This window comes from Oncorhynchus nerka, linkage group LG27 (genome assembly GCF_034236695.1).
Source record: "Oncorhynchus nerka isolate Pitt River linkage group LG27, Oner_Uvic_2.0, whole genome shotgun sequence".
Taxonomy (NCBI): domain Eukaryota; kingdom Metazoa; phylum Chordata; class Actinopteri; order Salmoniformes; family Salmonidae; genus Oncorhynchus; species Oncorhynchus nerka.
Window position 1 is genome coordinate 37,469,023 of NC_088422.1, and position 24,433 is coordinate 37,493,455.

Here is a 24,433-nt window from a genome sequence, read left to right on the forward strand (position 1 = left end):
ACAAGGTGTCAACTTGTGGCATCTAAGAGGGTGGAGTGATCTACACTATTGCCTTGAACGGATTAAACAGAAAACAGCACAGACAAGAAATGAGTTAGTTTACTAAAGTGGATTATTTCAAATATTGCCATTGTGAGAATGATGCATTTCATTGTTTAGTTTACTGTGTGTGTAATTGGCTCACACCAGGAGGGGATACAACACTACAGAATGTTGTTGGATCTCTCACCTCTGCTTGTCAGTCTCTTCCCATTCTACACCCATTCCCAAGTTCAACATTGGCTATGTAATAGACCCATGTAATTCCAGTTCATATTTGCGATGGTTGTTTGCGCATTGCGTTGTCTGCGCGCCGGGTGTGATTGTAGAGGGGGTGATTGTCTATTAAAGGGGCAGCCAGTCGTTTAAAATCCTTCTCGGACTGTTTCAAATCCCCCCTTGCACTCAGAGAGTAGAATGGAGGGAGGAGGGAGGAGTTGCGGGTGTGTGTGAGAGAAAGAGAGATAGCGAGAGAGTATGTGTATGTGTGATAGAGTGTACATGCTTGAGTGCTTGTGGATGTGTGTCTGCGTGCGCGAGTGTGTGAGGGTGCGTGAGCGTGTGCTTTTCTGTGTGTGTGCGTGTATGTGAGCGCAAGCGCCAGGGAGAGCGGCACACACAGGCAAGGCAGACGGAAGGAGAGAGCGAAAGAGAGAGAGAGAGAGAGAGCTAGGAGCGAGAGAAAAACAGAGAGATAGAGATAATGTAGAGGAGGGAGGGAAGGGAGGGAAAGGAGGGAGGTTCTTGGGGAGTTCTAACGAAGGGCGTGGCCAGCAAACTGTCAGTCACTGCCGTTTACCACACAAAATGGGTGTGCTCAAATATAAGGACATCCAATGGCAAGCGACGTTGCTTGTGTCACCATGGTGATGGGGCTGTGCTCGGGGAGGTTGTGATGGGTTGACAGGTGCGTGACAATCGGAGCTCTCTGCAAGCATGTACGCCAAAGGCAAGAGTAACAACGTGCCGTCCGACAGCCAAGCCAGAGAAAAGTAAGTTTTATTTATGGGGGGAAACCGCAGCAATGAGGGAGGATTGAGAAAGTTAATGAACGTCCGGGTCAGTCACACGGAGCTGCTGTCGGAGAAGAGAGACATTGCAAGAGAGAGACTCATAAAGGCATGATTGAGGCTTTGCACGGCTTTAAAAGTTGACCATGTCAATTTCTTTGTAAATTCTGGAAATAGCAAGAAAGATTACAATAGAACATCATGGGGAAATAGAATATATGCACGAGGCTAGCCGATTTACATGACCGTGGTTCATAGGACACCTTTTACCGTTCTACTAGGCTAGTATTTCTGCGACATAGCCTATATTTTTGACAGCAATGCTTATCAATCTACAGTTTGTCAGTTTAGCGTTATTTCGCTATATAGTATGCAAAAACATTATACTGTCTGTAGAGGTAGCTGTTGTAAAGCCTAGGCAACTGTTATGTTCAAGTTTTTCAGTGGAGCTCTATGCACGCGTACATGCCCAAGTCGTGCATATTGTTGTGAGTAGAAGTTGTCTTTGCATTAAGTTGACAAGCAGGTGACACTATCGCTGTTAGTTCAATCAACCGATCCATTGCATGCTACAGTACCTCGCAGCAGCTGACAGACAGACAGGCTATTAAATATCCAGCATAGCTTAATAATGATGACACATTAGGCTATCATTAACATTACCTGAATTTTTACTTGCATAGTCTAGCGTAGCCTACAGGTCAAGGTGCCTAAACAATATGTTTATGTACAATTTCGAAAAACATGTTATAACTACAGGATTATACAATACATGCACATTGCAACTTATTTGTTTTTCAGTTGAGCAAATAATTAACGTATTGCTTTTCAATTGTAATTTCTGTCAAAATAGCCTACAACATAATGTAATTTCTGTCAAAGATTTATATATATTTTTAACATCATTTTATGCATACTGTAGCCTCAGAATTATTTCGATGAATGTCTCTGTTGAGTGAGCACATCTTGTCTAAAGAAGAAACAGTTTCCCGGGAGACAGACAGGAGAACTCGGTTACATTAGGCAGGTTTCTATTAACCCAGGCACTTGGCACACACTGGTTGAATTGAAGTCTGGAAGACAAAATGTGACCATGTGTAATGGAAACAGTAGATTTTCTAAAGATCGAATACATTTTTATCTGTTCGACAGGGATGGGTTCTTCTTTTGTCATAGGCACATGGAAATTATTAGACTACTGCTAATATTAGTAAATTCTTGCCAAGGGCTTAACTTTGTGTTGCATATTGGGGCGGTTAGGGTCAATGGGTACTGGGGTCAACCCCCTTACATGGGGGTCAAGGGCTCCCAACCCAGGAGAAAAATAAATAAATAAATGTAAAATGGTTGTTTCTGGTTCATTTAGAATGTATCCTAACCACAACTGAAATACTCATAATTTATATATTACTTTAAACTGTTGGTCCAACTAACAGTTCAGAAGGTAACTACGCTGGGCAATTATTTTGTAGAACGACTGAGAAAGTCAGTTCTGATGTGTGTTCAGTTCAATTGAATGTTTGCTACGTTGTGTAATGGCTTGTACTGAACAATGTTCTTCAACGTTCTTGAACAGACTTTGAGGTAGCCTACATTTTCTCCTTTGGCGGATGTGAGGGGGTTGTGGCTTGAAGAAATGAGTGTGATATTTGAAGGATAGTGGTGCATTTTTAACCCACAACACAACCCCACCCCGTTTTTCAACTGGTCGTTCAGAACAGCACAGTTTCCGTTTAATTGAATATTGCATTACGTTTTTTGATATTGAACGCAGCCTTGGTGACTTTTCTACTCTAAAATGAATAAAAATTAAATTATGGTGACACCATTAAAATTATAATTTTAGGCTCCAAAATTGACCCTAAAATGTTCCATGTTATCAGGCTGGTGTGTTATTTAGCAATAAGCATTATCACCTGTAGCCCAACTGATGCGGTATAGAGCCCTGCACAGCATAGAGCCCACACCCGAGACATTCAAGGCCCTAACCTACCCAGGCCCGATTGCTTCTGCCAAATGTAACCTTTTCACACGTACCAACAAAACGTGTGTGATCATTCTACAGCGGTCCCTGCAGCGTACACTCAAACCTGTGTGATTAGAACGCTTATTTAGAACATCCAGTTCTGTCAACAAACATGGCGGAAGGCCTCCCGGGTGGCTCAGTGGTCTAAGGCACTGAATCGCAGTTCTAGCTGTGTCACTAGAGATCCTGGTTTGAGTCCATCCTCTGACGCAGCCAGCCACGACCGGGAGACCCAAGGGGCAGCGCACAATTGGCCCAGCGTCGACCGGGTTAGGGGAAGGTTTGGCCGGAAGGGATGTTCTTGTCCCATCGTGCACTAGCGACTCTTGTGGCGGGCCGGGCGCAATGCACGCTGACACGGTTGCCAGGTGTACAGTGTTTCCTCCGACACATTGGTTCGGCTGGCTTCCGGGTTGAGCGGGCATTGTGTCAAGAAGCAATGCGGCTTGGTTGGGTTTCGGAGGACGGCAGGACCTTAACCTCTCCCGAGTCCGTACGGGAGTTGTAGCAATGGGACAAGACTGTAACTACCAATTGGATACCATGAAATTGTGGGGAAAAAGGGTTAAAAAAATAACTAACCATTTTTTAAAAAGTATTTATATAAAGAAACATGGCACCACACAGCTGGCAAATAGCTCATTATAATCAGTACAAGCTTCATAAAAGTATTTTACACACATCATAGGTGTCCATTACAATCTATTCAATATTCAGAATACATTATTTGTCACCAGTACTTGAAAAGATGTGAATAAGACTGTAAATACATTATGCTACATGGATGGATGGATGGATGGAGTGATGGAGCGGCAGGTAGCCTAGTGGTTAGAGCATTGGGCCAGTAACCGAAAGTTAGATCGAATCCCTGAGCTGACAAGGTAAACATCTGTCATTCTGCCCCTGAACAAGGCTGTTAACCCACTGTTCCTAGGCCATCGTTGTAAATAAGAATTTGTTCTTAATAACTGACTTGCCTAGTTATATAAAGGTATATAAAAAATACATGCACTACCTTTCAAAAGTTTGGGGTCACTTAGAAATATCCTTGTTTTTGAAAGAAAATAACATTTTTTGTCCATTAAAATATCATTAAATTGATCAGAAATACAGTGTAGACATTGTTAATGTTGTAAATGACTATTGTAGCTGGAAACGGCAGATAATTTTTAAATGTTTTAATATCTACAAAGGCGTATAGAGGCCCATTATCAGCAACCGTCACTCCTGTGTTCCAATGGCACTGTGTGTTAGATAATATAAGTTTATAATTTTATTGATCATTAGAAAACCCGTTTGCAATTGTGTTAGCACAGCTGAAAACTGTTATTCTGATTAAAGAAGCAATAAAACTGGCCTTCTTTAGACTAGATGAGTATCTGGAGCATCAGCATTTGTGGGTTCGATTACAGGCTCAAAATGGCCAGAAACAAAGAACTTTCTTCGGAAACTTGTCAGTCTATTCTTGTTCTGAGAAATTAAGGTTATTCCATGTGAGAAATTTCCAAGAAACTGAAGATCTCGTATAAGGCTGTGTACTACACCCTTCACAGAACAGCGCAAACTGTCCCTAACCAGAATAGAAAGAGGAGTGGGTGGCCCCGGTGCACAACTGAGCAAGAGGACAAGTACATTAGTGTCTAGTTTGAGCAACAGACACCTCATAAGTCCTCAACTGGCAGCTTCATTAAATAGTACCTGCAAAACACCAGTCTCAACGTCAACAGTGAAGAGGCGACTCCGGGATACTGACCTTCTAGGCAGATATTCCATTACAAATCATCAATTTCCAACTACAATAGTCATTTACAACATTAACAATGTCTACACTGTATTTCGGATCAATTTGATGTTATTTTAATGGACCAATGATTAGGCGTAACACACCTCAATTCAAATGAAAACTTATGAGAAAATAATTTGAAATTGACAAGATCAAACACAGCCTATAGATAATTAGCAGGCAGCGTGTGTTAAGTGTCCTGTTGTGTAACAATCACATTTTGGAACAGTGAGTGCATTCTGACATCACGTGCATAAAACAACACATTCTGGGGCGACCATTAGAGATATTTCGAACTGACATGTGAAAAGGTTAAAGTCCGGCCCTGCCCGAAATTAGCAATATGTTCCTCCGTTAGTAAATCCATTAACTGCACCTTTCTGTCTGTAAATCGCTCCCTGCACGCAGGCTGCTCGCTCTGCATGCACTCTGTGCATGGCGGCTCTGAGTGTGAGTATCCATAGCAACGGCTCTGCTTGGGCTGCTCAATGAAGAGACATGAGAGAGCAGTAAGCTGTTAGCTACTTTCCGTCACTTTAAAATCCGACAATTTAAGAAACATTTTATGTGAAATAATCTCTTCTGTTTTATATTTGACGAGGTTGAAGAACTTCTGACACCATGTTATGATCTTAGCAGCAAAGCACAAGCAAATGGCTCAGCTTCAAAATGTTTGTGATTAATTTAGTGATACCCGAGCCCTCCCTTTACCCTAGTTATTGATGAAAAAGCAGGCCCTACCAGGTATCAGTACTCTATAAATAAATAGGCTGAAGCATGTGGTTGCCCATCTGTATTTGTGCTGATCATTATCCAAATCAGTGCTTCCCAAACGTTTTCAGTCATGGCGCCCTTTCATCATGGGGGAACATCCTATGCCCCCTCACCTCCACCAATTGAATGAACTGCTACTATTAATTTATTTTGTAGATTTTCTCAATTGAAATAAAATATACAGTAAAGGTGGTTCTAGAAGCATTCTTAGTGTGACTATTAGGTTGTATAAACATGATGAGTGCCCCCCCCCACCCCATACAATTTTGGCCTTTAAATGTGTGTTCTAAACATAATTAAGGAGGAAAGGTTGCTGCAGCTGGTCAGAGTCTGACAGGCAGGCTGCCAATGGCTGGGGAGAGAAACAGGCTTGGTTGAAAATACTGCTTGAGGTTCAGAGAAACAGCCCTTCTCTAATTCTGTAGCCTACTAGAAAAGTAGTTGTTTCAAAGTTTATAATACTAACAACGTTCCCTTTGAACTCACAAAATTGAGCCCAATATAAGTGTTAACCAATTATCCCTCGTTTTGAGAAATAGTACTCACACACAAGATGCGCATCTCGTCACTTTGAAATAGAAACTTTATCGATTTGAAACATATCCTTTTCCATATAATTCTTATTCGTGCTTATGAAATTCTAAATGTGACTACATTTTTATTTGTACAAGTGATCTCACAAAATGAATGGTTTGAGAGAGCGAAAGAATGGAGCTATTGCTCTGTTCTCCTTACAAGCCGTGCGCAACTTTTTTCCCTTCACGAACCAAGGCCTCTGAGGACCAGGCCTAACCAAAAGCGTAATTGGCGGCGGGAATTGAGTACTACCATGTAGTGTAAAACCACAGGAATCCCCCCACTGGGCACACACTGGTTGAATCACCGTTGTTTCCACATCATTTCAATAAAATTACGCACCTGATTCTTGCCTTCTATCTGTGCTGTCTTTTGCGGGCTACCTGAAGCATAAAACATTTGTGGGCAGGGCATACAGGCTGTTGCGCCACCTTATTAATGCGCAATTTGCCTAATAGGATAATAGAAACCCTTCAACCACAATTTTTATTAGACATAAAAAAAATGTAGAAAATGTGTTTTTTAAGGTGTGACATTACATTCGGCTGTTCTTATCGACACAAGACAGATAAAATAAAATGTTATTGGTCATGTACACATATTTGCTGATGTTATCTCAGGTGCAGTGAAATGCTTGTGTTTCTAGCTCCAACAGTGCAGTAATACCTAACAATGCAAAACAATACACCCAAATCCCCAAAAATGTAAACAAATAAATTAAGAAATATCAGAACGAGATATATGATACACTCCCTTCCCAGTTCACAAAAAAATGTATCACTCCTACAGACAGTGAGTCACGTGGCCGTGGCTTGGTATCTAAAGTAGGCAGGCATCGAGGCGTTCAGTTACTGTTCGATTGAACGTTAGAATGGGCAACACAAATGACTTGAGCGACTTTGAGCATGGTATGATCATCGGTGCCAGGCGCACAGTATCCAGTATCTCAGAAACTGAGTTTTTCCACACATACGTGTCTAGGGTTTACCGAAAAAAATGGTGCGACAAACAAAAAACATCCAGTCAATGACAGTCCTTTGTGACGAAAACATGATGAAGAGGTCAAATGAGAATGGCAAGAATCGTGCCAGCTAACAGGCGGGCCACAAACAGACAAATAACAGCACAGTACAACAGTGGTGTGCAGAATGGCATCCAAACGCACAACTCGTCGATCCTTGTCACAGATGGGCTATTGCAACAGACGACCACACTGGGTTCCACTCCTATCAGCTAAAAACAATAAGAAGCGCCTCCAGTGGGCACGCGATCACCCACACTGGACAATTGAGGAGTGGAAAAACATTGCCTGGTCCAACAAATGTCGGTTCCTGTTGCGTCATGCTTATGGCAGAGTCAGGAATTGGCGTAAGCAGCTTGAGTCCGTGGACCCATCCTGCCTGGTACAGGCTGGTGGCAGTGGTGTACTGGTGTGGGGAATGTTTTCCTGGAACACGTTAGGTCCCTTGGCCTACAAACCTGAATCAGTTACACCAGCTCTGTCAGGAGGAATGGGCCAAAATTCACCCAACGTATTGTGGGAAGCTTGTGGAAAGCTACCCAAAACTCATCTGAAGGGCTTTGACTTCTCAAACACGGAGGAAAGCTAACCCAATGGGTGTTTCGAAAAATGCATACTACTGTGCTCTGAGCACACACATTGGAGCACGGGGGGGTATTTTGAAGCATTGATGGAAAGTGTGCAAAGAAATATAACAAAACCACGTAAAAAAATAACAATACAATTTTTGTGAAATCAATGGCGGACATTATTTGAGTTGAAGCGAGAGAAAATACACCGACTTCGGAATGAAATATTGCCTATTCACATTTCATATGTTGTCTGACTACAATATTTTATTTTGATATGTTAATAAATACATGCTGTGTTCATTTTGACAACGTAGCGTAGATCACAACCCCATAATAAGTCAATAGGGCTAACTGGCTAGACACAAATCATTGTTAGCTAGCTACCCATAAATAATTGACATCTATCTCCCCTAATATTAGTTTTAGGTCATTTGTGCCTGTTTAAATAGCGCTCTGACTGTGTAGCTACTTTTCTCCAGTACATTTCTTGGTGTAGCCAACCTACCTTTCTCCGGTAAAATGCAAGATTAATTTTAAGCAAAACATTAGGAAATGTAGCTGGCTGTATTCTTTATATGATACACATTATAAATATGATTGCCATGCAAAAATGTAGTTGTGTGGCTGCCAGCCAAATAGCGTTGAACTTCTGTGAAGTGAAGCAGTCCGGTGATCAGGTCAGTGTTCCATAGCCGCAGGCAGAACAGCAGAAACTGGGCCAGCAGCACGACCCGGTGTTATTAGGGACAGGGACAGCCAGGAGATGTCAGGCCAAGTAGTCCTGAGGCATGGTCCTAGGGCTCAGGTCCTTTGGGAGGGGAGAGAGATGGGAGAATTAGAGGGAGCATATCTAAGATCACACACGACGCCAGATAAGACAGGAGAATTACACCAGATATAACAGATTGATCCAAGCCCCCAGGCACAGACTATTGCAGCATAGATACAGGAGACTGAAACGGGGGGTGTCGGGGACACTGTGGCCCAGTCCAAAGTCACCCCCGGACAGGCACAACCAGGCAGGATATAACCCCACCCACTTTGGCAAAGCCCACACAGGGATATCAACAGGCCACTAACTTACTACCCTGAGACAAGGCTGAGTATAGCCCACAAAGACCTCCCCCTGCACAAGCCCGAGGTCAGGAAGGATGGAAGAGCGCGAGCAAGCCATTGACTCAGCCCCCGTAATAGGGTCAGAGGCAGAGAATCTCAGTGGAGAGAGGGGAGCCGGCCAGGCAGAGACGATATCAACAGGCCACTAACTTACTACCCTGAGACAAGGCTGAGTATAGCCCACAAAGACCTCCCCATGCACAAGCCCGAGGTCAGGAAGGATGGAAGAGCGCGAGCAAGCCATTGACTCAGCCCCCGTAATAGGGTCAGAGGCAGAGAATCCCAGTGGAGAGAGGGGAGCCGGTCAGGCAGAGACAGCAAGTGAAGGAAAACTGAAGAAAAACTATAGTTGCATGTCCCTGATCACTCTATTGACTTTCAATGCACAGCTGGACTCACCTGCTACCACTTTCTCCCGTTGTGCTATTTACAAACAAACACATGACTGGCTCAACTGTTTTGAGGAGCTTTGGTAAGCTTCATAATGTGAAATGAAGAACGCGATCTGTTTCATCTCCTAACATATTGCACAAGTTCACTGCAGTTATTTACTTAAATTGTAATATTTGTAGCTATTTATGTTGAAAAACCTCATAAATAGTTTTGCTATTGAAAAACCATCCCGTGGCTATATCCAAATACCTCGGTATATACGGTATACCGCCCAAGCCTAAATGGTGTGTATGGACAGTATATGAATAAAAAATGTGTTTACGGCAGTAGTTATATAGGATGAGCCATGACTAGAATATATACAGTGGGGCAAAAACGTATTTAGTCAGCCACCAATTGTGCAAGTTCGCCTGTAATTTTCATCATAGGTACACTTCAACTATGACAGACAAAATGAGAAAAAAAATCCAGAAAATCACATTGTAGGATTTTTAATGAATTTATTAGCAAATTATGGTGGAAATAAATATTTGGCCAATAACAAAAGTTTATCTCAATACTTTGTCATTGCCAACAAAGGGTATATAACAGAGGTCAAACGTTTTCTGTAAGTCTTCACAAGGTTTTCACACACTGTTGCTGGTATTTTGGCCCATTCCTCCATGCAGATCTCCTCTAGAGCAGTGATGTTTTGGGGCTGTTGCTGGGCAACACAGACTTTCAACTCCCTCCAAAGATTTTTAATTGGGAGAACTTGCACAATTGGTGGCTGACTAAATACTTTTTTGCCCCACTGTATATAGTTTAAGTCGGAAGTTTACATACACCTTAGCCAAATACATTGAATGTATTTGAATGTATAAGAATGTGAAATGTCAGAATAATAGTAGAGTGATTTATTTCAGCTTTTATTTCTTTCATCACATTCCCAGTGGGTCAGAAGTTTACATACACTGAATTAGTATTTGGTAGCATTGCCTTTTAAATTGTTTAACTTGGGTCAAACGTTTTGATAGCCTTCCACAAGCTTCCCACAATAAGGTGAATTTTGGCCCATTCCTCCTGACAGAGCTGGTGTAACTGAGTCAGGTTTGTAGGACTCCTTGCTCACACACGCTTTTTCAGTTCTGCCCACACATTTTCTCTAGGTTTGAGGTCAGGGCTTTGTGATGGCCACTCCAATACCTTTACTTTGTTGTCCTTAAGTCATTTTGCCACAACTCTGGAAGTATGATTGGGATAATTGTCCATTTGGCAGACCCATTTGCGACCAAGCTTTAACTTCCTGACTGATGTCTGGAGATGTTGCTTCAATATATCCACATATTTTTCCTGCCTCATGATGCCATCTATATTGTGAGGTGCACTTGTCCCTCCTGTAGCAAAGCACCCCCACAACATGATGCTGCCACCCCCGTGCTTCACGGTTGGGATGTTGTTCTTAGGCTTGCAAGCATCCCACTTTTTCCTCCAAACATAACGATGGTCATTATGGCCCAAAAAATATATTTTTGTTTCATCAGACCAGAGGACATTTCTCCAAAAAGTACGATCTTTGTCCCCATGTGAAGTTGCAAAGCATAGTCTGGCTTTTTTTTATGGCGATTTTGGAGCAGTGGCTTCTTCCTTGCTCAGCGGCCTTTCAGGTTATGTTGATATTGGACTCGTTTTACTGTGGATATAGATACCTTTGTATCTGTTTCCTCCAGCATCTTCACAAGGTCCTTAGCTGCTGTTCTGGGATTGATATGCACTTTTCGCACCAAAGTATGTTCATCTCTAGAAGACAGAATACATCTCCTTCCTGAGCGGTATGACGGCTGTGTGGTTCCATGGTGTTTATACTGGCGTACTATTGTTTGTACAGATGAACGTGGTACCTTCAGGCGTTTGGAAATTGCTCCCAAGGATGAGCAAGACTTTTCTTTTGATTTTCCCATGATGTCAAGCAAAGAGGCACTGAGTTTGAAGGTAGTCCTTGAAATACAACCACAGGTACACCTCCAAGTGACTCAAATTATGTCAATTAGCCTATCAGAAGCTTCTAAAGCCATGACATCATTTTCTGGAATTTTCCAAGCTGTTTAAAGGCACAGTCAACTTAGGGTATGTAAACTTCTGACCCACTGGAATTGTGATACAGTGAAATAATCTGTCTATAAACAATTGTTGGAAAAATTACTTGTGTCATGCACAAAGTAATGTCCTAAATGACTTTCCAAAACTATAGTTTCTTTATTAACAAGAAATTTGTGGAGTGGTTGAAAAATGAGTATTAGGGCCTCCCGGGTGGCGCAGCTGTATGGCAGCGCCAGCTGTACCACCAGAGACCCTGGGTTCGCGCCCAGGCTCTGTCGTAACCGGCCGCGACCGGGGAGGTCCGTGGGGCGACGCACAATTGGCCTAGCGTCGTCCGGGTTAGGGAGGGTTTGGCCGGTAGGGATATCCTTGTCTCATCGTGCACCAGCGACTCCTGTGGTGGGCCGGGGGCAGTGCGCGCTAACCACGGTTGCCAGGTGCACGGTGTTTCCTCCGACACATTGGTGCGGCTGGCTTCCGGGTTGGATGCGCGCTGTGTTAAGAAGCAGTGCGGCTTGGTTGGGTTGTGTATCGGAGGACGCATCACTTTCAACCTTCGTCTCTCCTGAGCCCGTACGGGAGTTGTAGCGATGAGACAAGATGGTAGCTACTAAATAATTGGATACCACGAAAAGGGGTAAAATTCAAACTAATTTTTTTTTTTTTTAACTAAAAAAGGAAAAACGAGTTTTAATGACCTAAATATACAGTCATAACCAGAAGTTTTGAGAATGACACAAATATTAACTTCCACAAACTTTGCTGCTTCAGTGTCTTTAGATATTTTTGTCAGATGTTACCATGGAAGTATAATTACAAGCATTTCATGTGTCAAAGGATTTGATTGACAATTACATGAAGTTGATACAAAGAGTCAATATCCTTTTCAAGACCTCTGCAATCCGCCCTGGCATGCTGTCAATTAACTTCTGGGCCACATCCTGACTGATGGCAGCCCATTCTTGCATAATCAATGCTTGGAGTTTGTCAGAATTTGTGGGTTTTTGTTTGTCCACCCGCCTCTTGAGGATTGACCACAAGTTCTCAATGGGATTAAGGTCTGGGGAGTTTCCTGGCTATGGACCCAAAATATCTATGTTTTCTTCCCCGAGCCACTTAATTATCACTTTGGCCTTATGTCAAGGTGCTCCATCCTGCTGGAAAAGGCATTGTTCGTCACCAAACTGTTCCTGGCTGGTTGGGAGAAGTTGCTCTTGGAGGATGTGTTGGTACCATTCTTTATTCATGGCTGTGTTCTTAGGCAAAATTGTGAGTGAGCCCACTCCCTTGGCTGAGAAGCAACCCCACACATGAATGGTCTCAGGATGCTTTACTGTTGGCATGACACAGGACTGATGCTAGTGACTAGTGTTCAATGATTGTACATAGGGCAGCAGTCCCAAAGGTTCAGGGCAGGGTACTGGGCGGAAGGCCGGCTAGTGGTGACTATTTAACAGTCTGATGGCTAGGAGATAGAAGCTGTTTTTCAGTCTCTCACTCCCAGCTTTGATGCACCTGTGCTGTCCCCGGTGATGTGTAGGCTGACACCCTTTGGAAAGCCCTGCGGTTGCAGATGTTGCAATTGCCGTACCAGGCGGTGATAGAATTTTGTGTGGGTTTTAGGGACCAAGCCGAATTTCTTCAGCCTCTTGAGGTTAAAGAGGTGCTGTTGCGCCTTATTCACCACACTGTCTGTGAAGGGACCATTTCAAGTCGTCAGTGATGTGCACAGCGAGGAACTGGAAGCTTTTCACCCTCTCCACTGCGGCCCTGTCGATTGTGGATGGGGGTGTGATCTTAATCTATCAGGCAGATGGAATTGACAGTTTATGCTTTTGACCATGGTGATTATAATAATGTTAATTTAAATCTATGAAAAGTATAGAACTTTACAGACCATGAGTGGTCTTGTTGCAAGGATTGTCCCGACTTTCAAGAATCTCTGAGCTAATTTCCTGCTATTCTATACATTTTGCCATGAGGCTGAGAGAAACTCTTGCAGTTTTTAAGCTAATTTCCTGTAATTATAAAAATGTATTTCATGGTTTATGACGTGTTCATATGCTATCTGGGGGGCCTGACCTCCGGGTGTGCCTATCCCAAAATTATAATTCCATCTGGGAATTCTATCACGTCAGTGATTCAACCCACTCAAGTTGAGTATAGCGATAAAAGCCTGGCACGATGTGATGCACTCCTCCTAGGGACAGTATGGGAGAGCACTATCAAGCCAGGGATTCAGCCCCCATAACAAGGTCAGACGCAGACAATCATCGTGGAGAGAGGGGAGCCGGCCAGGCAGAGACCGCAAAGTTGGTTTGTCAATCCAGTGCCTTGCCGTTCAACTTCGTTCCCATGGGCAGACTGCACTCAATCATAGGACCTATTGAAGAGATGAGTCTTCAGTAAAGACATCTCACATCATCAGAGCATTCCATACAAATGGAGCACTATAGGTGAAAGCCCTGCCTCCAGGTGTTTGCTTTGAGGTTCTAAGAACAATAAGGAGGCCTACATCTTGTGACCATTGCGTACTTTTAGGTATGTAAGGCATGACCATATCAGAGAGATAGGTAGGAGCAAGTCCATGTAATGCTTTGTAGGTTAGCAGTAAAACCTTGAAATCAACCCTAGCCTTAACAGGAAACCAGTGTAGAGAGGCTAGCACTGGAGTAATAATGACGCAATTTTGGGGTTCTAGTCAAGATTCTAGCAGACATATTTAGCACTTGCTGAATTTATTTAGTGCTTTATCTGGGTAGCCGGAGAGTAGAGCAATGCAGTTGTCTAATCTTGAAGTGACAGAAGCATGGATTAGCATCATTTTTGGACAAAAAGTTTCAGATTTTTGCAATGTTACGAAGATGGAAAAAGCTGCTCTTGAATTTTTTTTTTTATACAGTATGTTCATCAAAAGAGAGGTCAGGGTCCAGAGTAACGAAGAGGTCCTTCACAGTTTTATTTAAGACGACTGTACAACCATCAATATTAATTGTCAGATCAAACAGCAGATCTCTTTGTTTCTTGGGACCTAGAACTAACATCTCTGTTTTGTCCGAGTTTAAAAGTAAAACATTTGCTGCCATTCACTTCCTAATGTCTGAACCACAGGCTTCAAGGGTAGTCAAATTTGGGGTTTCACCATGTCTCATTGAAATGTACAGCTGTGTGTCATCTGCATAGCAGTGAAAGTTGACATTGTGTTTCCGAATGACACCCCAAGAGGTATAATATATTGAAAACAATAGTATTACTAAAACGGAACCTTGAGGAAAATCCAAACTTAGAATTGATTCTTCAGAGGACAAACCATCCACAGTAACAAACAGATATCTTTCTGACTGATAAGATCTAAACCAGGCCAGAACATGTCCGTGTAGACCAATTAGGGTTTCCAATCTCTCCAAAAGAATGTGGTGATCGATGGTGTCAAAAGCGGCACTAAGGTCTAGGAGCACGAGGACAGACTGATGGTCTGATGACATTAAAAGGTAATATACCACCTTTACGAGTGCAATCTCAGTACTATGATGGGGTCTAAAACCAGGCTGGAGCGTTTCTTATACATTATTTTTCTTCAGGAAGGCAGTGAGTTGCTAACGAACAGCTTTTAAAAAATGTTTTGAGAGAAATGAGAGATTCAATATAGGAAATTCAAAAATATTTTATAGAAATATGTAACTTTCACAAGTCCAATACAGCAAATGAAAGATAAACATCTTGTTAACCCTTTCACACGTACCATCACACGGGTGTGATCGTTCTACAGTGGTCCCTGAAGCGTACGATCACACCCATGTGTTTAGAACACTCATTTAGAATGCTAGTTTAGAACGGCAGTTTCGAATGACGCAGCAATCAGCGTTTGAGCTGGCCACATTTTTTTCAGAAACTATTTACACAAACACAGTCCTTACAAAGTTATGTCCAGAATGTCAGCAGTTTATTTTTGGATGCATTGTTCAGATATTCACAGAAGTAAATATAGCATAACACAATCATCCTAACCGGAAAAATGTAGGCTACATTTGTCCTAGCGCTGAGGAAAGATTGACCCAACACAAGCAGTCATATTTTCTAACTTTCGGCTGACGTAAACTACAATATGAATTGGCTAATAGCAATTACTATATATAATTAATCACATCACGGGTGAGCTCACCATTGATCGAAATAACTAGGTAAAACACTTTATAGAAATCGAAAGTAATCCGACAATTAGTTTCAGCGCGCAGCCATGCATTTTTTTCTCACAGAAACCGAAGATAATAAGAGAAGACGAGATGAGTTGGGTCTGTTTGTAGTATGCATGTTGAAGGGGTGTGTCATCTACCGTCGTTCACATCCCACCATTAATTTCCGGAAGTCCTCAAAAAATTACTCACCTCATTTTGTTATAACATCTTTGGTCAAACAGACGTGAATCCCAGAATGCACTGTATGTCAACAAACATGGCTACACAGCTGGAATTAGCTTAGCTCATCATAATCAGTACAACCTTCAAAAAAGTATTTTACACACATAATATGTGCCCATTACACTCTGTGCAAGAATCGGAATGCATGAGTTGTCACCTAGAATTGAAAACATGCGAATAAAATCGTAAATACACAAATAATTACCACACAAAACATTTTCTGATAGTGATTTATTGATACAAGTGGTGCGTGTGCCGGCAGTCAACCACGTAACCTCCCACTCTGCGCCATTCAGTGTTGTTGTTTATGTATGTAGCTAGTGAGCTAAGCTGTAGCATTAACAATGTCTTTCAAAAGGAGACAACTCACAAATGTGGAAATTCTGGAGATTTTTAAAAATTCTGACAATGAGTCTGAGTATGAAAGTCTGGAATCAGATTCTGACAGTGACAGTGAGGAGCTGCCCCTCAACCTTGTAGCCATTGAGAACCCTGAATCTGAATTTCCCTTGTCAACTGAGGAAGTACCAGGTCCCTTTGAAGATGCTGGTGGTGATGGAGGCAGACCGACAGTGGATGAAGTACAGGAGTTCTGTGGTAGCTGGAAGGCCACCAGTCATTTCACCCCACCTGGCCCTGCTGTCTGCTTTGACGAGTCCCAGTCTGGAGTGCAACGCCCCTTGCCATTTCCAACTGAGGCAGAGTGCTTCAAGTTGTTTCTGACAGAGGAGCTGGTGGGAGAGATAGTTGAGGAGACCAATCGCTATGCCTTAGAGCTACAGGAGAAGAGAGAGCCATGAGTGAGGGGGAAACTCGCTAAATGGGTGACAACCACAATTAGTGAAATGTATACCTTCCTGGTGACAGTCCTTCTCATGGGAATAGTAAAGAAGAACTCTAGGTCATAGCCAAGTCAAAAAAACACACAGCCATTTTCCCAGCCAAAGATAGGAGTCACAAAAAGCAGAAATAGATAAAATGCATCACTAACCTTTGATGATCTTCATCAGATGACACTCATAGGACATCATGTTACACAATACATGTATGTTTTGTTCGATACTGTGCATATTTATATAAAAAAACTCAGTTTACATTGGTGCGTTACATGCAGTAACGTTTTGATTCCAAAACATCCTGTGATTTAGCAGAAATACTCATAATAAACATTGATAAAAGATACAAGTGTTATTCACAGAATTAAAGATAGTGGTTGCATTAAGGAGAAGTCTGTGTTTTAAAAAAAAACTTGGCGCTCAGAACCCAAAACAGCCAGAGGAATATCCGCCATTTTGGAGTCAACAGAAGTTAGAAAAAACCACTAAATATTCACTTACCTTTGATGATCATCAGAAGGCACTCCCAGGAATCCCAGTTCGACAATAAATGACTGATTTGTTCCATAAAGTCCATCATTTAGCCACTTGTTGTTAGCGTGTTCAGCTCAGTAATCCATCTTCATGAGGCGCGAGCACTTCGTCCAGACAAAAACTCAAAGTTCGGTTATAGGTCTTAGAAACAAGCCAAACGATGTATGGAATCAATCTGTAGGATGTTTTTAACATGAATCATCAATAAGGTTCCAACCGGAGAATTTCATTGTCTGAAGAAAAGCACTGGAACGAGAGCAAACTCTGTCGGGAGCGCGCGTCACAAGCCTGAGACACCCTGCCAGACCACAGACTCAAAGAGCTCTCATGAGCCCCTCCTTTATAGTAGAATCCTCAAACCAGTTTCTGAAGACTGTTGACATCTAGTGGAAGCCATAGGAAGTTCAACTTCATCCATATCTTACTGTGAATTCAATAGGGACTGGGTTGAAAATCAACCAACCTCAGATTTCTCACTTCCTGTTTGGATTTCTTCTCAGGTTTTTGCCTGCCATATGAGTTCTGTTATACTCACAGACATCATTCAAACAGTTTTAGAAACTTCAGAGTGTTTTCTATCCAATACTACTAATACTATGCATACATTAGCATCTAGGACAGAGTAGGAGGCAGTTCACTCTGGGCACGCTATTCATCCAAAAGTGAAATGCTGCCCCCTATCCCAAAAAGGTTAACAAAAAAATTCCGGGTCAAGGTTTTGCTTTTTCAGGAGAGGCTTTATTACTGCCACTTTTAGTGAGTTCCATACACATTCGGGGGATGGGGAGCCATTTATTATGTTCAACATAGGAGGGCCAATCACAGGATGTAGCTCTTTCACTAGTTTAGTTGGAATAGAGTCCAGTAGGCAACTGGAGGCCATGGCTATTTTTCGTGAATGTGTCGATAGATACAGGATAAAAACTTGATTGTCTCCATTGATCCGAGGTCTTGGCAGTTCTGTGCAGACTCAGGACAAGAGTTTTGGAGAAATATGCTTATTCAAAGAGAAGTCTGTAATTAGCTTTTTTTTCTTCCCAATTTTGATCTTGCCTCATCGCTGCAACTCCCCAACGGGCTCGGGAGGCAAAGGTCGAGTCATGCGCCCTCCGAAACATGACCCACCAAACCCGGAATCCAGCCACACATATGTGTCAGAGGAAACACTGTTCAACTGATGACCGAGGTCAGCCTGCAGGCGCCCGGCCCGCCACAAGGAGTCGCTAGAGCGCGATGAGCCAAGTAAAGTCCCCCCCCCCCCCCCCCCGGCCAAACCCTCCCCTAACCCAGACGATGCTGGGACAATTGTGCTTCTTCAATGCATTTTCTTATGTAGAAAGGTGTGTGTGTGTTTGTGTTTTGCTTTAGTAAAGTGAATAAAACAGGTGTCAACATGTTGGTGTCTGATTGTGGAGTCTGCCTGCTCTTCGTAACCCCCCCTCTCTCTTGTTCTCGCTCTCTTTGCCTGATGTAATGACAAGTGACAGCTCAGCACCACTGACTGTGTGCACGAATTGTTCTGAGAGGACAAACCAGGGTCGTGCACTTCTCCGTGCCGGTTTCAGAAAGATTCAACATATCTTCAAATGTTTGCTTAGGCCAATCGAATTTCAGTACCGTTTCAGTTTGAAAAGGTTTGAAAATGTGAGACCCAGGGTTACATGATTATAAACCAAGTTTTCTTCCTTTGAAAACAAGAGAATGCAATTGAAACACTCCACCCTCGGTATACTGTTCCCTTCCTAGTATAATCGGTACACTGTTCCCTTCTTAGTATAATTTGCTTAGGAAAGAACCTGTTGTAAAACCAACAGGGGTTTTCCTTGGTTGAGTTCAATATCTGCTGTTGATCAGAGCGTCATGGCACTTGTGTGATGCAGAATTGTGATTGAAATGTGGCCATTGATAAAGCTGTATCCACACTTGCTGGATAGTCAATGTTGCTTGGTAAGCTTATTTTGTGGACTGAGGTTTTGCTTGGTGACTCAGCCGTGCTCCTTGTTCTATTCATCTGCCTCTGCAGATTAGCATGCAAACAAATAAACAAGTAGGGTACTGACTGTACTCACTCTGGATCCTCAACTTGGACCGTGGCCTGTCACATAGTTACACACACACACACACACACACACCTCCCGCTCCTGGCAGGAAGCTGCCGACGCAGCATTGCTCCGAATGAGGCAGAGCAGTGCATGTTTCGAGTGTTTATCCTCCCCAACAGCCCGTTCTGGTTGCTACTATCTGGCTGTCACGGTGACTCATAAGACTGCACTGAGACATCACAATACACCACAGGAGCTGCTCAGGGTACCTTGAGGATCTTTACTGTAGGCCGCACTGTACGTCATATACTGTTTTAGCTATGTAGCCTCCTGCTGGCTGCCACTCTTCTGGCTCTGTTTACCTGTTTCATGTTTCAAATTGAAACCAATTGAAAGACGCTGAGTGCTCAATCTGAGTTATTTGGAGAGAACGTATATGTAAGAAAATGAGAGGTGAGTGTGTAAGAAAGAGAGATAAGTAAGTGAATGATCGTGAGAAAGAAAAATAAGTGAAGAAATGTTCTCTGTGTGGTTATGGTCAGATGAGGGTAGCTGGTTTCATGGTCTGATGCTTTCTAATGGCTGCTCATCAGACCCCAGCATTTAAAACACATCTCCTACACATAGATCGGTTACACTGTGAGGTGACCACACCTGGTTCTGCTGGCCAAGGTCCAGACAGAACTCATGTGAAAACATCAGTGAAAGACCATACAGAAGACACTGAGGGTTTGAGCATCAGTTAAACTCATCTCTGCTAGATCAGTGGAGAACATATTGTTGGTATACTGTCCATCCAGTAAGCCTGTCTGAGCTCCTGTCTGCCTAGACCACCACTTTCCCATATGGTTCATCCCCCTCACAACAAACCCCATCTGTCTGACAGGCTGTCTTTATGAATGGTACTTCAGTTCAACTCCAGTATTGATTGTAGTGCTGATAGTTTATCTACTCTCCTGGGAATTCAAGTGAGAAGCAACGACAACAGAGAATTGTCACCCACTCAATGTTGTTGTCATTCAGATATGAGAGACTATGAAAGCCATGATTGTCTAAATGTTTTAATCCACCGGTCCCTCAGATTAGCGCCAATCTCGGATTACAAGATCAAAGTAAAAGAAAAACCCTGTATCTAACATACTCACAAAGCCTCTGCAAATAGAAGTGATGACAGCATGACAAGGCTTTGGCAGAAAACATTAGACTGCTGTATAGCCTCCTAAAGTCCTCTTTTATCTGTAGAGAGCCCTCCTTGTTTTGATCGTGTTCCCTGCTAAAGATGTACAGCAACTATCAAAGCAGCTGCGTCTTATTGAGCTCTAACAGGGAGCCAGCCCTTGATCGACACACAGAACAGGGAGGCAATGTGTCACTCAGCAAAAAGCACCCCACATCTCATCAGGCATCCCCAGAGGACGCCTCGGGGTCCTCGGGATGTGACACAAGCCCTCCGTTTCTATCAGAGAGTATGAAAGGAGGAGGAAGAAGAAAGGATAAGATGGAGAAGGATCCTGAAAGTCTATCATCTCTCTGTTCAAAAGAAGGGGGAACAGATGACTGAGTTTATCACCTAGCACATCCCTCCGGACCCCGGGGGCGTCCCAGAACACGCCTGTTTTAATTAGACACACTCTGACTCTCTCCTCCTCTCTGCATCCTGTAACTCCTCACTTTGAGTCTGCTCTGTGTTTAGTGTGTGTGGTGTGTGTGTGTGTGTGGGGGGGGTGTAAGAGAGAGTGACAGATGTAGTAGATGGAGAGAAATTATAGTCTGTTTGAGTGTAACAGTCTCTCCATGTCTCGTGTTCACCATCCTGATAGTTAGCGGTACTAGCGGTCGTGGTTTTGGCAGAAAGTTTTGTGTTGCCCATGGTGACACTAAATACCCAGTAACCACAGTTGGTGACACTAAATGCCCAGTAACCACGGTAAGCATGTCCTGTAACCTGAGAACAGACTAGAAGTAAACGCAGCGGTGTAAATGCGCGTGCACGCACACACACACACACACACAGGTCAGTCAGGGAAACCGACAGTTATCTGTATTTTCTCTTGTTTGCTTATTTAGCTTTTATTCTTCTTAATTAGATCTTCATGTCTTCTAATGTGTGTTTCTTATTTAGCATGTCAAATTTCTATTTAGTTGCGGTGTGTCTGTCAAGAATGTTCAATGTTTATGCTGTGTGCGCGTGTGTGTCTATGATTAGACCTCTATTGGCAACCTCTATACTGCTATACTGCTGTTGTTGCTGAGGAGCTCCTGTTTTCTCTCTCTCTCTCTCTCTCTCTCTCTCTTTCCCTGTGTCTCCTGCAGCAGTGGAGGTTGCAGGCCTGTATCCTCTGATATTTCCTCCATCATTGATATGCAAGACACATTGCCCAGGCGCTAGCGCAAGGTTAAGCATGCGTGACGGCCAGGCTTAGGAACTGCCTCAGTATCTCTCTCTCTCTCTCTCTCTCTCTGTCTCTTTTTTTTTCTCTCTCATTTCCCTCCTCTGTGTTTGAGTGTTAGGTCTTATATTACAGCATACATATGACTGCCACTGAACCCTATAAAGTCTTATATGACATTTTCTCCCTCCTGCATGCAGGGCTGTATATTTTCCTGTCCAGGACTTAAATGGCTGGCAGAGTCTTCTTGGCATTTATAAGATCCACATAATGTTATTTCCCAATCAGAGAGAAAAGCAGGAGAGGGATGGATAACATCATAGACATATTTCAGTGCAGAGCTGGGCAACACTGGGTATTGTTGTCTGTGAGAAACCTTTGCTTCAATCTTCAATATCACTGGTAGTACATGAATAAGGTTATATATGGGCATTTCAAGTGTCTGAAATAGGGTTCTATAGACCTAGTAGTATTATTGCTATCACCATATTCGTCACATAGTTCAGTTGCCATGATGTAATTGTGCCGCTGAACGGAACCTACCGGGATTGGAACAACCTTACGTATAACAGCTAGCGCCTCACAGCTTTCTGTATAGGGTGTTCTTGGTGGTAGTGTGGAATGTTACATTGTGTGAGCTCAACAATAGGCTCTGGAATTCATGAAGCTCCGGCGCTAGTGGGAAAACGTTCAGGCAGACACATTCTAGGTCTGACATTCTAAGACGAGGAGGCCGGCGACGGTAGAGAACACACCGGGCTCTCTCACCGCTCATAAACAAAACCAAGAGGGAGGATAGACCAGCGTTTCTCTGTGTGTGTGTGTGTGTGTGTGTGTGTGTGCATGCATCCATGTTTGTGTGCACTCATGCTGTGTAAGCATGTGTTTAAGACATTCAGTGCCAGACTGTGACGTACTCCATACTTTGTCTCAAGTTATCATTGACCTTTCATTGTGACTCACATAGCCTACAGTGCTGTCAACATTCTGTCCATTCAGGTCATCCTGACCAGGGACTATACTATACTCCTTTAAATGAATTTATTTTTATATATAATGGAGCTGTCTAGAAGGGTCACCTCTTCAAATAGATCCTCACCTCTCCCTGTCTGATAAGCTGGTATTTCCTGTTGTCCTTGCCAATAATATTTTTGTCTCCCATGTTAGGCCAAAGCCTATCTGAACCAATGACAATGAAGTAGAACTACTTTTCATTTTCAAGCCCCTCAACATTCTGTTTTGTCTGTCTTTAAGAGAAACAGTAGAAAAGACAGGGGGTCGCTGAGTCCCCTCCCACTTTTCCGTTCTTAATTGCAGTTCCACTCATTTGTTATTTTCCGGAAGGAGCTAGACGAGGGTGGTTTGCTGCTCATGTTCTTAAGAGAGAGAGAGAGCAGGGGCGTTTGGTAGTCTATCACATTGACACAGACCACTGAGCCGACATGTTGCCCTGGCCATGCTCGCAGGCTCCTGTTTAAAGGGTCTGTCTCTGACGATGGAGGGAGGGCTTCTCCTTTCATGACCAGCTAATTCTGAACAGATGATGATGATGCATACTTGGAATTAGACTCTAGGGCAGAGTTGCACTACTGCGATCCACACAGGCTGTAGTGTATGGTGCTTTCATGTTTGTCTTTTAATCCTAGACCACAAAGGGAAGACCGGTGTTAATTAGTTGTAGCAACGGTCATCAAAATTGATAAAAGGTCAAAAATACAGTTCTGATAAATGTAACGGATGTATAATGGAGTAAGATACTCATTATACAATACCTGGGGCGGCAGGTAGCCTAGTGGTTAGAGCATTGGACTAATAACCAAAAGGTTGCAAGATCAAATCCCTGAGCTGACAAGGTGAAAATCTGTTGTTCTGCCCCTGAACAAGGCAGTTGACCCACTTTTCCTAGGGCATATTGAAAATAAGAATTTGTTCTTACTGACTTGCCTAGTTAAATAAATTAAAACTCCAGTGTTTTTCAGGGGAATCATTTCAAAAGTTACATAAACACACAGGGTTATACAATTAAAGCCATGGACTTGAAGTTGGAAGCATTTTTGGAAAACCGTAGATAACTGAACGAAAGGGAATATGGTCATTATTGAAAAACATTACGATATTAAAGTGGAATCTGGCGTTCCAAAAGCAGTAGTGAAAGAGTTGATCGGTACTGATTTGGTGGAGGAGAAAAACCTTCCGGAAGAGAGAGGTTGGTAAAAGGGTGCTACAGGCAGTAGAGTATATCCCGTAGAGGTGCCACTAAGGGAGTTAGAACTAAAGCACTGTTGCACATAAACAATTTGTATAATGAGACACAGAAAATCTATGGAATCCAGACATTTTGGTTAGACTTCAGGTATTCAACTGAATGTCAAATACAAAAAAAAAACTTATTTGAAGACCAAATATGTTTTGTTATTATATTGATAACTATTTTGCATGTACAGTTGAAGCCGGAAGATTATATACACTTAGGTTAGAGTCATTAAAACTCGTTTTTCAACCTCTTTCACAAATTTCTTGATAACTAACTATAGTTTTGGCAAGTCGGTATGGCACAAGTCATTTTTCCAAAAATTGTTTACAGACAGATTATTTCACTTATAATTCACTGTATCACAATTCCAGTGGGTCAGAAGTTTACATACACTAAGTTGACTGTGCCTTTAAACAGCTTGTAAAATTCCAGAAAATGATGTCATGGCTTTAGAAGCTTCTGATAGGCTAATTGACATAATTTGAGTCAATTGGCAGTGTACCTGTGGATGTGTTTCAAGGCCTACCTTCAAACTCAGTGCCTCTTTGCTTTGACATCATGGGAAAATCA

The 24,433-nt window shown here is 42.7% G+C and overlaps 1 protein-coding gene across 2 annotated transcripts in view; it reads left to right on the top strand.

Annotated features, from left to right (window-relative positions):
• Window positions 1-877: 877 nt before the first annotated feature.
• Window positions 878-24,433, top strand: part of LOC115111730 (single-stranded DNA-binding protein 2-like) — a 98,339-nt gene continuing 74,783 nt past the window's right edge. The window contains exon 1 of one of the 2 annotated variants that reach the window (XM_065011648.1): window positions 878-1,031. In XM_065011648.1, the coding sequence (XP_064867720.1) occupies window positions 976-1,031 (56 nt within the window). In that variant the 5' untranslated portion in view covers window positions 878-975. The remainder of the gene's footprint in view (window positions 1,032-24,433) is intronic. The other variant, XM_029638084.2, reaches the window with a different exon arrangement.